The 12,372-nt window shown below is 42.4% G+C and overlaps 1 protein-coding gene across 1 annotated transcript; it reads left to right on the forward strand.

Moving 5' to 3' along the window:
• The first annotated feature begins 267 nt into the window (after positions 1 to 267).
• LDHB (lactate dehydrogenase B) lies at positions 268 to 11,736 on the forward strand. The gene is made up of 8 exons (XM_064516143.1): positions 268 to 424; positions 1,474 to 1,605; positions 5,309 to 5,426; positions 5,934 to 6,107; positions 8,465 to 8,638; positions 9,376 to 9,493; positions 10,396 to 10,519; positions 11,375 to 11,736. The coding sequence occupies exons 2-8, from the start codon at positions 1,480 to 1,482 to the stop codon at positions 11,540 to 11,542; spliced, it is 1,002 nt and encodes a 333-aa protein (XP_064372213.1). The 5' UTR covers positions 268 to 424; positions 1,474 to 1,479; the 3' UTR covers positions 11,543 to 11,736.
• The last annotated feature ends 636 nt before the right edge of the window (positions 11,737 to 12,372 follow it).

The following is a 12,372-nucleotide window of genomic DNA, read 5'->3' on the forward strand; positions in this document are numbered from 1 at the left end:
AACGTGTGCAAGGTCGCCCCGGAATGAGAACACGCAAAATGCTTTATTGATGCACGACTTCACGTTTTCCGCGGCGCCCCTCGGCGATCCCTCCCGCCGAGCCTAGCAGAGGCGCTGGGCAGCGCCTCGGGCCCTCGCCGGCCCCGGCCGCGCCCGGCGGGACGGAGGGCGGCGCAGGGCAGCGGCCCGCCGCGACCGTCCGCCCGCGCCCTTGGCGGGGACGGCGCGGCCGCTGCCCCCCGACGGGGCGGCCCGGCGCGGCGCTGCGCTGCGCGGCGCGGGGCGGGGCGGGGCGGGGCGGACCGCCCCTTCCGCTGCGGGGCCGTCACTGCGCCGACCGCGCACCGTGCTGCAGCGCTGCCCTCGCCGCCGCCGCCTCCTCCTCCTCCTCCGCCTCCGACCGACTCCGCGCCGCTCCGCGCCCGTGGGTACCGGGGGCCGCGCGGGGCGGCGGGGCGGGCGGGATCGGGGTCGGGGTCGGGGTTCGGGCCCGGGCCGAGCATCCCCGTCCGCCCCCCGCATCCCTGCCCGCCCCCGCCGCCGGGGTGGCGGCGGCGGCGCCGAGATGCCGGACGCAGGCGGTGAAGCGCTGGCTCGTTTTGCGGATCGCGAGGCATCGGATCGCAAATCCCGCCGGGATCCGGCCCACCGCACTGCGGAGAAACCCCCCTGGGCAGGCTGCCCCCCTCCCTCCCCCATGTGCCGGTCCGGGTACCGGCCACGTGGCTCCGGGCCCCTGCGCGCCGCCCGGGCTGCCCCGGCTCCCGGGTGGACCTAGATGCTGCCCCAAGGGCAGATTTGCGCCTCCCTGGGGCAGCGCTAACCCCTGCCTTGGTGCGGGGCGGCTGGAGGGAGAAAGGTCAGGGATACTCTGCAAAAGTCCTTGGGTTGAACAAAGGGAGCCCCTGGGGCTAAAATGGAAATAACTATCAGGCCGGGGAATTTCCAGGCAGCTTTACTGCTCCCAAACTGGTTACAGTATTCGTATTTTTGCAAGTATTGCTGTAGCCCAGAGTCCTGATGTGTCTTTTAAATGAATGAATGCCATAGGGGGGTCATTAACGTGGGCGGTATCCGTGCCCGTGCCTTCACCTGGGAGGCTCTGGAAACTTTGGCAGCAGAAGGATATTCTGTGATGATCTGATTCTGTTACGCGCTGCCAAAATAGCCCCCGACACGCTCCCGCCGGCCCTTCAGCCCTAGCTCGGCAGCAGCGCATGGCGGGAGGGAAGGACCCGGAGCGGAGCCGCGTCGGCTGGGCTGGGGACCGCGAGGGCCTGCGAACAATGGCAGCGAGGCCCGCGCCGCCCCACGGAAACCGCCGCGCAGCGGCTTGGAGAGCTTCACGTTTCCATCTGCTCGCTTCCGGCCCTGGCAGATGACTTCTCACATGCAGAGCGTGCCTTTCGGTTCGGTCTGCCCTGTTCTCCTCTGTTGCATTGAATTTTTTTTTCCCCTCTCCTTTCCTGGCAGAACACGATGGCTACTTTGAAGGAGAAGCTGATTACCCCCATTGGTGCCGAAAGCACGGTCCCTAACAGCAAGATAACTGTTGTGGGGGTTGGACAGGTCGGGATGGCCTGTGCTATCAGCATCCTGGGAAAGGTACGATTCAAGGACAACACGGTGCTCAAGCCGCCGCGGCTGTAATGATATGCATCGCCTGTTTGGCTTAACAAATGGTGGGAAATATGGTAGGTTAGTAAGGGCATATGCACATTAATTGGTTGCTCCTGTCGTGAGCAACCAGAGAATTAGTGTTTCGTGCAAGGCTGACCTCCCCATTCAGTTTCTTCTTGTTCTCTTACCTTTCCATCTTTGTTTAGCAGCAAATCTAACTGTCATTATGTAGAGTTATTTTGCAGGCACTTGGGAAAACGTAATGAACAAAGGCTCTGCAACCATTGCCAAACTTTTCTTTCTTTTATTATTATTATTTGTTTTTTTCTCCCACAAGAAGGCCAGAGTTTGCTTGGTGGGAGGGCTACCACCCTGGGCAACAAATTCAGATGAACCAGAAATCAATGTGAAATAAGGGACAGGAAACAGAACTATGCCTGTTTGCTTTATTATGCTCTTAATTCAAATGGGCCCTAATAACTGGGCTTTTAAAGTTACTGACAATATTACCATAGCTGTCTGTGAGCTGCTTTTTTTTCTCTCCCTCCCCTTCCCCCAACCCCCATCCAATTATGGCCTGGTTATATAATCTCGTTGTGTCTAGAGACACCATCTACAGTTTTCAAAGACTAAAAATCTAGGGCCAGACTTAGAGGTTTTCCTGATTTTCTGTTACTGTTTTTTAGGCAAGTCTTGTTTTGCAGTCTAGAGCAATCTTTGAAGAAACCAAAGGCTAAACATGCAACAGGGATCTTTGTGTTTTGCCCTTTTTTGTGAATGAGTTATCAATAAATGATTCCTCTCTCATGCTGTTTTGAAAAGTCAAATGGGAACCACAGACCTTTTTTAAAAGAAGTCGTGAACAAATATGCACCAGCCCCTTGCAGGGCAGATCCTGCATCCAGTAGCATACGAAGTTGAAATCAAAAATGTTGCATGTACTACTAAACCACTTGTCTCTTATTTGAAGATAAATCCTTCCTCTGTCTGTTACCTTGAGTATACGTGTTTTGAATATTATAGGGTATTTTAATCCTTATAAAATTTCCAACAGTTCATCATGAGCCTTGTTGGCGTGAAAAACTGACAGATGGTAAGTAAAGGCCACAGTGAAACTAAGTACTGATGTGAAAGTAACACAAATAGTTCTCACAAATAGTTTTCATATTTTTAAAACTATGTAATGGGAAAAGCAGAAAATGTCATGAGGAATTGTTAGTTCACTGTGGTTCTTTAAAAACATACATATATAATGTATTCGAACAAACATTTGCCTTTCATGGGCTGAACTCATCATTAATTTTTGAAGGAGTACTGTAACATGTAAAGTTGGCAGTGCAGGAGCCAGGTGAAGTTACAGTGAACTTCATTATTAAACACACGGGACTGAATTGTATGCTGCTCTAAGCAGGATCAAATTATGTCTTCAGAAGTCTAGGCACACAGGTTTACAGTTAATGGGAGCAGTATGCACCGAATCTATAGTGAAAACTGGTCTTGAACTTTTTAAGCTCAGGCTGTGGCATGGTGGAGTTCCCACCTATTTCCCCAGGTGTCTGTTTTCTCTCTCTTGCACACGCACACAAATATAAGTTGCAGTATAAAAAATGCTTGTAATAAAAAAAATCTTTGATTTATGTCACCAAAGTAGATGTTGCTTCGACTTCTGCAAGATGGTTGGCTCTTCAAAATGTCTTCTGCTTTTTGTTAAACCGTAGCATAAAATTTTGCACTTAATTTCCTACCCATTAATATGTAGATGCAGTGAGTGTTAGATGGGTTTTGATGAATTTTATATAGCTGAAAACAGTGGGATATTAAGTTCAGATTACTGGTGTAGTATTTGATTTAGTATATACACTTGAATAACACTAAAATTTTCATGTTGGTTATTTTTAGCTCCCTTTCAGTTACTGTATGTAATTACTATATGATGTTCCTATACCATTTTAGAAGAAATTGAAAGATTTTCACTACAGCCTCAAAAGTCAGCTGTTTTTTAATGAGAATATTTTAAGCTGCATTTGAGTGTGATTGTGTAGCCTTCTTATTCCCAAGTGTGTTAATAACAAGCCAAATTCCCCTCTAGGCAACACTGATGCAAATCCACAAAATTAGTTATTGGAAGTAGTCCAAATTATTATTACTCTGTTTCAGTGGGAGCTGGCTTCTGCAGAGTCCGCTTTGGTGAATATTGGTTGCAATGTCTAAACTGAAAGCCCCAAATCACGTATTCGACTGTGTATGTGTGTGTATAAATACATAAATGCATAATCACACATGCACAAGAATTTTTTTTCTGTTTCTGATTACATTAACTTTTTAGTTTAACACCAGTAGCTTCAGTTAAGGATATTGTTGATAACATTTATATGACTGAGATTATAACTTCACCCTGCAAACTATTTTAAGAACAAAGCAGATGCTGAGTACAGGTTCTTACAGTTTTCCTGCAGCACTTGCTGAAATGAATTGTGAAAGGAAACTGAGAGCATTATTATGCCTGCTGTTAAATATACTTTCCTAGAGGAAAAACAGTGTATATTGTTGCATTTTAAAGCAGTCTACTCAATACCAATAATTAATGTTTCCCTGTGATGTAGTGAGCATTACTTTTTATATAAAAAGCAAACAAAGGAGAGAAGTTTGCTCAAGGTAACATTTTCAACAGCATAAAAATGACTTAGCTGACTACTTTCAAACAGGATGTAGGTACCTAGAAAAACAGTAGAAAGAAGTACTAATTTGAATTGCTATATAATTTACTTCATGGTAAACCTTTAAAAGTATATTAGAATTCAAACTTTTGTCAAAAGATGGTAAATTTCTGCATTATAGCAGAAAGTCTTATTCCCCATCCCCACAATTTAAATGTCTTCCTATTCTGAGACTGTGTGACATTATCTCCCAAATTAACCTAGCTGGACAATGAACATACATGGCTAACTCTGTTTTGTGAAGTAACTATGTTGTAATAACTTTAGTAAAGGAAAAATTAGGTAAAGATTCTGTTTGCTCTTGATACAGTTTTTCAGTATCAAGGAAAATCAGTGTGTTGTGATTCTGGTTTTTTGAAATTAATTGAATTGGTTGAAGGAATGTTACAAGAGGATACTTATTTGATGGCTATGTGGTGTGTCTTACTAGATATCTAAATATTTTCAAAACAGGCCTACTAATCTTTCTCTTGGATGGACTCAGAGGGTTCGTTACAACTCTGAAAGATGAAAGCTTTTGTTTTTTGTCTTTTTTCTTTTTCTTCCCCCCTCCCCCCACTCCTACCCTCAACAAAATAGCTAAATTATGAAGTGCATAAGTGGCAAAGGGGTAGCTCTAGAGAGAAAAGATGTCTGCACTCAAAATCCCCACAGATAAGAGAGAAAAGAGGTCTGCCCTCAAACTCCCCACAGATAATACATTCTCTTCTTGGAAAGCCTGAACAAAAGATTTATGAACCTGTGCTAAAATATCCTCTGATTTTGTTCTAACATAGCTCTTGGTAACACTGAGATTGTGCTGTGCTAGTGGTTTGTCTTTGATGGGGAAGAGGTGCTTTCAGATGTATGGTGTGTTATTTAAAAATGTGCTAATATAGTTCAACTCAACAAAGGTAACCTTGAAATGCAAGTTAACTGATATTAATAGCATACTCCACTGACTCCTTTAAGTTTCATGTTGCTTTTCTCAGGGTCTTTGCGATGAGCTTGCTCTCGTTGATGTTTTGGAAGACAAACTGAAAGGAGAGATGATGGACCTACAGCACGGGAGCTTGTTCCTTCAGACTCACAAGATTGTGGCAGACAAAGGTGAACCTCTGGTTCTCTCTTTTTGTTTAATACTAGTATTTTGTGAATTTGCTTGACAGTGGAGCAGTCTCATGTAATGGTAATGATCTCGGGATATGTCATCAGAAAGTTGAAGTTAAGAACTGGGGTAAGGGTTTGGACAACCAACACTGTTAATGGGAATGGTTCTTAATCTGGGCTTTCTTTTACATATAGTGGTCACTTTACCCTTTTGGGTGATAATCAAGTAAAATTGATTTTAATGAGACTCTAGTACTTCTGTCATGTAGAGGGGGTATTGTTTATAGTGTTCAGGTAGTGGGAATGAGATTCAGAGGGGCTGAATCAAGACCCAAGACTCTCAACTCCCACTTTTTGATATATCTAGACAATGTAAGAGATGACGTGTCTCATGTTTGGGTTTGAACATTTGCACAGTGGAGGACCTACCCAGAATACCTGTATGAATGAATGAGTGATAAGTCTATCCAGCACGTTCTATATTTCGTCTCCCATGCTCTGTTGTAGACTACGCTGTCACGGCCAACTCCAAGATTGTAGTAGTAACTGCAGGTGTTCGCCAGCAAGAGGGGGAGAGTCGTCTCAACTTGGTCCAGAGGAATGTGAATGTCTTTAAATTCATTATTCCTCAGATCATCAAATACAGTCCCAATTGCACCATCCTCGTGGTTTCCAACCCAGGTAAGGCATTTTTCTACTATAACATCCACAAATTCTACTTTTCAGAGAACTAGTGTTTTATTTTATTAACTTTATCAAATACTGACTAAATGTTGAAAAGGAATAGTTTTTTCTGTTTGAACATCTGCCATGTAGTAGCTAACGGTAAAACAGAAATAAACAATTTATACTTGATGGTGCTTTCTTTATTCAGGACTTCCAATGGTGTCCCTTTTAAAAATTTGTCTCATGGCAAATATTTCAGTTCTCTACATACTTTAGCTTAAAAGCTGTACATAGTTTTAAATCTCTAGCTCTAAAACTTATAAGTGCAGAAGGTACTCAATTTGCTTGTAAGTTGTTCATAAATAATAACTTTCATTTGTGTCTGCATGTAAAGATATGGCCATTCTTCAGAATGAAGAACTCATCCTTGAGATATGCACCATACTTGTTGGAAAATTACAGTAACACTGAAATAAAAAAAATATATATATACTCTTAGCTATGTTCTTAGGAAAAGAGATGCATGCTGAAGCTTATGCTGAGGAAAATATTAAACTGTACTGCATAGTTCATTAGGTTATGAAAGATTTAATCAGGTTATACATATTTTTGCTTGCTAACTTGCAAACATCCCATTGCACAAGCGCAACTTGGACATTTGGATGTCTAAAGTTGGTCATAAATGTCATTCTTTGTAACAAGTATATGTTTGTACACTTTGTAACAAGTCTCTGTAGGGCTGTCTTTTCTGATTCAATACTATCAGACTAAAGCTATTCATACAGAGCCCTGGAAATTAAGTGACACTGATGCTTTTAACGATAACTTTACAGAGACAAAACGGCAAGTGTAAAACTAACAACTCAGCTGGTGGCTGTTGGGTAGGTAGCTAGGGTACAAGTAGTACTGAATGCTGGTGTACTGAGCAAGTGGCTACTGTACAAGTATAATAATTTATGGTAATTTTATACATTCATCTAAAATACTGAATGGAGTCAAGGATAAATTGGTTCTTGTTCTAGTGAGGCTAGAAGTACAGCAGCTGCAGGAGAACTGTAAATTGCTTTTTCAGAATTGTTCTTATAATGCTTTCTGTGCACTTGGCATATGTTGTACCTAGTCTTCTGTAGTGGAAGCTATTGCAGGCCCAATAGAAAGGACTTTAAGAGCATCAAGGGTGCCCACCACATGTGTCGGTGGGCAACCTTGATGTCATTCCCTGTTTAACTTTCCCAAATCTGCCTGGGCTCTAACTCTGGTAGCACTGTCCACAGCTTGCCCCAGGTGCAAAGCCCCACTGCTGGCAAACACTGAGGTAACAAATCAGCCCTCAAAAGTCTGGGTACTGTCTCAACACCTAGCTTGAAAGCCAGATTTTCCAGAGAAAATGTAGCCATTTGGCAAGGAGGTGCCCTGTAGTCTGTACAGATTACACTGATCCTGGCGGGAGCCCTCTTAACTGAGGCTGTAGGGCAGCTTTGCCTAATGAGTGTGTCAGTCATAACAGCAAGGTATGAACTCTGCTGAAATTGCATACTTTTGGTGCCTGAGGTGAGTAAATGATGTATTACAGATCTATGCTTATAATATTACATATATTATTATACATATATACAATATACATAAATATACATGTACAATGTACATATGTACAATATACGTAAAATTATTGCCCCGTGAGAACTGGTTTACCTTTTAAAGCTCTGGAGTCAGAACTTGTTATTACTGTGGCCTGTTCATTGTTACTGCTTTGTGAGCTATGGATTTGAGGTTTTTTCTGTTCATTTCTCTCTCTGTCCCCTCTCCCCCCAAGCTAGACTCTTTTTTTTCCTAAAAATACATATATTTTTAGAGCTACATGCAGCCAAAACGTAGAGCTTGTCAGTGAAAAGACTGCTTAAAGCACAAACCTGTTTAAGAAATAAACCTGAAGCAGTTATGAGAGAGAAAGCAAATATGTTTCACTGTAAATAAATGGCTTTACCTCTTACTAGAGAGATGATTAAGTGGAAGGTAAGGTTATTTCAGAAAATTGCTTGAAGGTTTTAGCCAGATGAATAGAGTTCAGTCCCAATTCTGGGTGCCTTATGGGTTCAGCTGTGACAAAAAGAGCACCTCTGGATGTAGCTGGTAAGATACTATTCTCCAGTGACTGTCCTCAATTTTTGAACAGGGGCTGGACAACCCCTAAGTTATCCAAGCAGTGTATGCTTTTTTTATTTCTCCAGATAGGCCCAAAATACTGTGACCGATGGGCCCAGCTGTATTCTGAGTCCCTCTGGTTGCTCTACCAACTGCAGTGAGGTAGTTTAAGGATTCTCTTTTTGGTGTATGTGAACTGTTTCGCTTACTGTGCATGTTCTTCTTTTCAGTGGATATATTAACCTATGTCACATGGAAGCTAAGTGGCCTGCCAAAACATCGTGTGATTGGAAGCGGCTGCAATCTAGATTCAGCTAGATTTCGCTATCTGATAGCCGAGAGACTTGGTATCCACCCAAGCAGCTGCCATGGTTGGATCTTGGGAGAACATGGTGATTCTAGTGGTAAGGAGCACTTCCAGTCTCACTGGGAATAAGCAATACCACAGAAGAGACTGAGGGCTAAGATGTGTTGCAAAACTGTGAAAGAACAGATGCAGATGAACTTGAGTTACTGGCACTTAGCTGTATTTTTATGAAGAACAGAGTTAAGACAGGTCCAGAAAATCCAGCTCAATGAGTGACTGTGTCTGTAGGGTTAATCCCTGAATGGAAATTGCTAGCTTCTTCAGTGAAATCTGTATCCTAAGGACTAACCTCTTTACTTTTTCCTTCTAGACTCAGGTTTTGAAGTATCATAACAAAGTCTTTAGTAAGGATCTCCTCTGAAAGCACTATTAGCCCATGTTAGATCAGTTGCAGAGTTTCTGTTGCAAACAGTGGAAAATGCTAGCAACTCAGATTTAAGTTACCACTGCTAACATTTACCTTCTTTTGTGACTGCTTCTCCATGTTACTTAGAGAAGATAACTTTAAATCCCTGTGAAATGAAAGAATCTTATTTGTTCAGATGTTCAAGTCTGAAATGATGCAACAGAACAGCTGTGTATGTGCTGGTTTGTATTTCTTAAATGCTGTGCATTTTTAAGGCAACCTCCTCTTCAGTGTCCCTTCAAATCTGATCAAAGTGTAGTTCTGCCTGCCACTAGTTTGTTTCAAGTTTGTCTCTAGACAGGCAGAGGGGAAGGGAAGGAGCTGCTAACTGCTGCTAAAACTTACAACCTCTCTAATGTGTATTACAGTGGCTGTTTGGAGTGGCGTTAATGTGGCAGGCGTTTCCCTCCAGGAGCTGAACCCTGCCATGGGAACTGACAAGGACAGCGAGAACTGGAAGGAAGTCCACAAGCAGGTGGTTGAAAGGTACAGTGAGTTGAGGAATACGGTGGCGGTACATGATAGTGAAGATCGCTGGTCTGCTTGCTCCCCCCTGGTCCCTGCCTCCATCCCACTGCAGCTTTTGTGTCCTTTTAGTAATGGAAAATACTGATATAAAGGCAGAAATGCAGAATTTCAGTTCATAAGTTTTATCATTCTGCAGCAAGTCTAACTATTGCATAACGTACCCACTTCAGCACTGCAATGCTTACAGAGCTGACATGCACGTCTCATGAGGAGCTTGTTCTTGTATGGTTAGTTTTATTTACAGGGAACAAAGCTCACTACGGAAAGGTAGAATGTTGCTGCAAGCAGGCATTGAAGTTGATTTTAGGAAGATTTTATTTATGACTGACTCTGTCTAAAGGTTACTCTTCACTTACCTATATCACAGGTTTCACTTGTGAAACAAGACCTATACTGGTATAAAGTGTCTAGAGATACCGAGTGTGGAAAAACTTTTTTCCGAGAGGATATGTGTGTAGGCAGTGTGTGGCTTTGACGCTTAATGTTCACCTATTCCAAATATATTCAGATTGTATTATCTAAGTAAGTCTGCTGACTTGAATAGAAAACTTGTTCAGTTGTATTTCTGTTTGTTTTCTGCTTAACACTGTAAGATCTGCTCTTAGAGAATATTAGTTGAAAAATATCTAGCATGAGTACAATAGGGTTTCTTTATTATACTTATGGGATAATGTAGACTTTGTTTTTATTGTCTAATACTGAAATATGTAAGTTTCTTCTTTGGCCTTTTAAATCCAGAACTTATCATGTGTATCACAAGGATTTCAGTTCTTCTTAAATGTGAAAAATTTATTTAAGACTTTATCATTCGGGAAGTGTCTTGAAGCCACGTTAGCTAATGTATTTCATTGTTTCTTTAGTGCCTATGAGGTGATAAGACTTAAGGGGTACACAAACTGGGCCATTGGCCTTAGTGTTGCTGACCTCTGTGAGACCATGCTGAAGAACCTGTGTCGGGTTCATCCAGTGTCCACAATGGTGAAGGTAAGAAATGGTAGCTAACTGGGTGCTTTACTTTATTTTGTTGTTGTGGAAGAGCCAAATAGGTGAAGAGTCCCGATTTGCAAGGTGCCTTGAATAAAGGAAACTGTAAAATACTACTCTGAATCTGAAAGCACTGTACAGGGAGCTTACTACTGCAATTTTTTTCAGTCAGCCCTCTTAGCTTCCCCTTCTCTCACAAGAGCTGTAACTAAATTCTCTGTACTCTGGCCAATGTCACATTTAATTTTGGATCAAGTTCGCCAGGTGTGGCATACAGCTTCATTGGAAGGAACGTACAGTGCAAAAACAAGTAACTCCTTGGAGGCCCAGCTGTGACTCCATGAAACTCTTTGCAGCAAAATTCCCAGGCAGGAGAGCTATATCCTCTTTTAGCTTATGTAACTAGCTGCATCTGGTCTGTGGCAGCTATGTTTCCTCTGATGAAGCAAGGACTTGGGCCTGCTGAACTCAGCTTACAGCTCCCTCTATACTCAGGAAAAAAGAACTGCCATGACTGCATGCCCAAATCCTATGTCTGTGAGGTTTTCGTCAATTAACTGCTATATAAGTTTTGTGAGGATTTTCCTTTTTTTCTTTTTTTGGTGGGGGGAAGGGGGAAATTCCTAAAGTCAACTGTCTGAGGATTGCCAGTCACTTTGTATCCAAAACTAGGTTTTTTGTTTTTTGGGTTTTTTTTAAGGACCTTGTGACTGCAAGTAGAATTTGCCTGCAGGCTGGAACATGATACAAGTCTTCAGCTCTGCTGTCAGTAGGCTTACTGCTGTGTAAACTAAAAGTGGATTTGGGGTGCTGGGTTCCTGTCTGAGTGATGAACTGCTCCTTTGTTTGCGGCAGGGCATGTACGGCATTGAGAATGAAGTCTTCCTGAGCCTTCCTTGTGTCCTAAGTGCCTCTGGACTGACAAGTGTCATCAATCAAAAGCTGAAGGATGATGAGGTGGCTCAGCTGAAGAAGAGTGCAGATACACTGTGGAGCATCCAGAAAGATCTCAAAGATCTGTAACTCATGAATGTTAGATTCCAGCAATAGAAAAAACTGCATATTGTGTGCAAACGTGGGCTCTCTACTCACTATCCATCTCTATGGTTAACATTTAATGCTCTTCCAGACTGAAGTGAGCTTTTGTCCACAGTAGCTAAACCTATGCTTGCTTAACGCACAGACCTTATGAACAAATAAAGCAACTTTCAGGTGTGTTTTGTTGTCCTAGTGACTATTTCCTGCATTTTAATTATGTAACATACTCTAGATACAGAATTCTCCATTAATGTCTGTCATGCAGACAACATGGAAATGTAGACTCACATATACTTTTTAAAAGCTTAGAAACAATTACTGTAGTAATCATCTATATTGAGATTTCACTAATACAGCTTTATTTTTTCTGTTTTAGATTTATCTTCAATCCAAGTGTTGACTAAGTGTAGTTCATTCCTGGACTCTTCTTTCTGATATAGTATTTCCCACTTTTAGTGAAGGCTAGAGAAAATTGAATGGGGGTTTATCTCTGGGCCAACTGCCAAAAATATTTCTTGACTGGATATTAGCCATAAAATAACTAGTCTGCCTTATAGATTTGGTTTACAGTAGTCTGACAAGCCTAGAAATGCTCAATGTAAGTGTCTTCAGGACAAAATGTGCCACATCCATCTATCCCATATAGTTCAGGAGCCTGCAAGTCTGTTTCATAGTAAATGTGCTGAGAGTAAGATTCAGCCATTCTAGGACTAAGGTAATAAAGGGGTAGCATGGGCAAGTTCCTGAGAATAGCAGCATTTCATTTATCATACTTGCTCCTGCTCCAACTAAGGTTGAAAAAATATCCTGAAACG

Source organism: Dromaius novaehollandiae, chromosome 1 (assembly GCF_036370855.1).
Source record: "Dromaius novaehollandiae isolate bDroNov1 chromosome 1, bDroNov1.hap1, whole genome shotgun sequence".
NCBI classification, from domain to species: domain Eukaryota; kingdom Metazoa; phylum Chordata; class Aves; order Casuariiformes; family Dromaiidae; genus Dromaius; species Dromaius novaehollandiae.

Coding starts and splice junctions, on each gene's coding strand:
- LDHB (XM_064516143.1), top strand. CDS start 1,480: ATGGCTACTTTGAAGGAGAAGCTGATTACCCCCATTGGTGCCGAAAGC. Junction 8,639..9,375: donor AGAACATGGTGATTCTAGTG/GTAAGGAGCACT, acceptor TGTGTATTACAG/TGGCTGTTTGGAGTGGCGTT. Junction 10,520..11,374: donor CAGTGTCCACAATGGTGAAG/GTAAGAAATGGT, acceptor TGTTTGCGGCAG/GGCATGTACGGCATTGAGAA.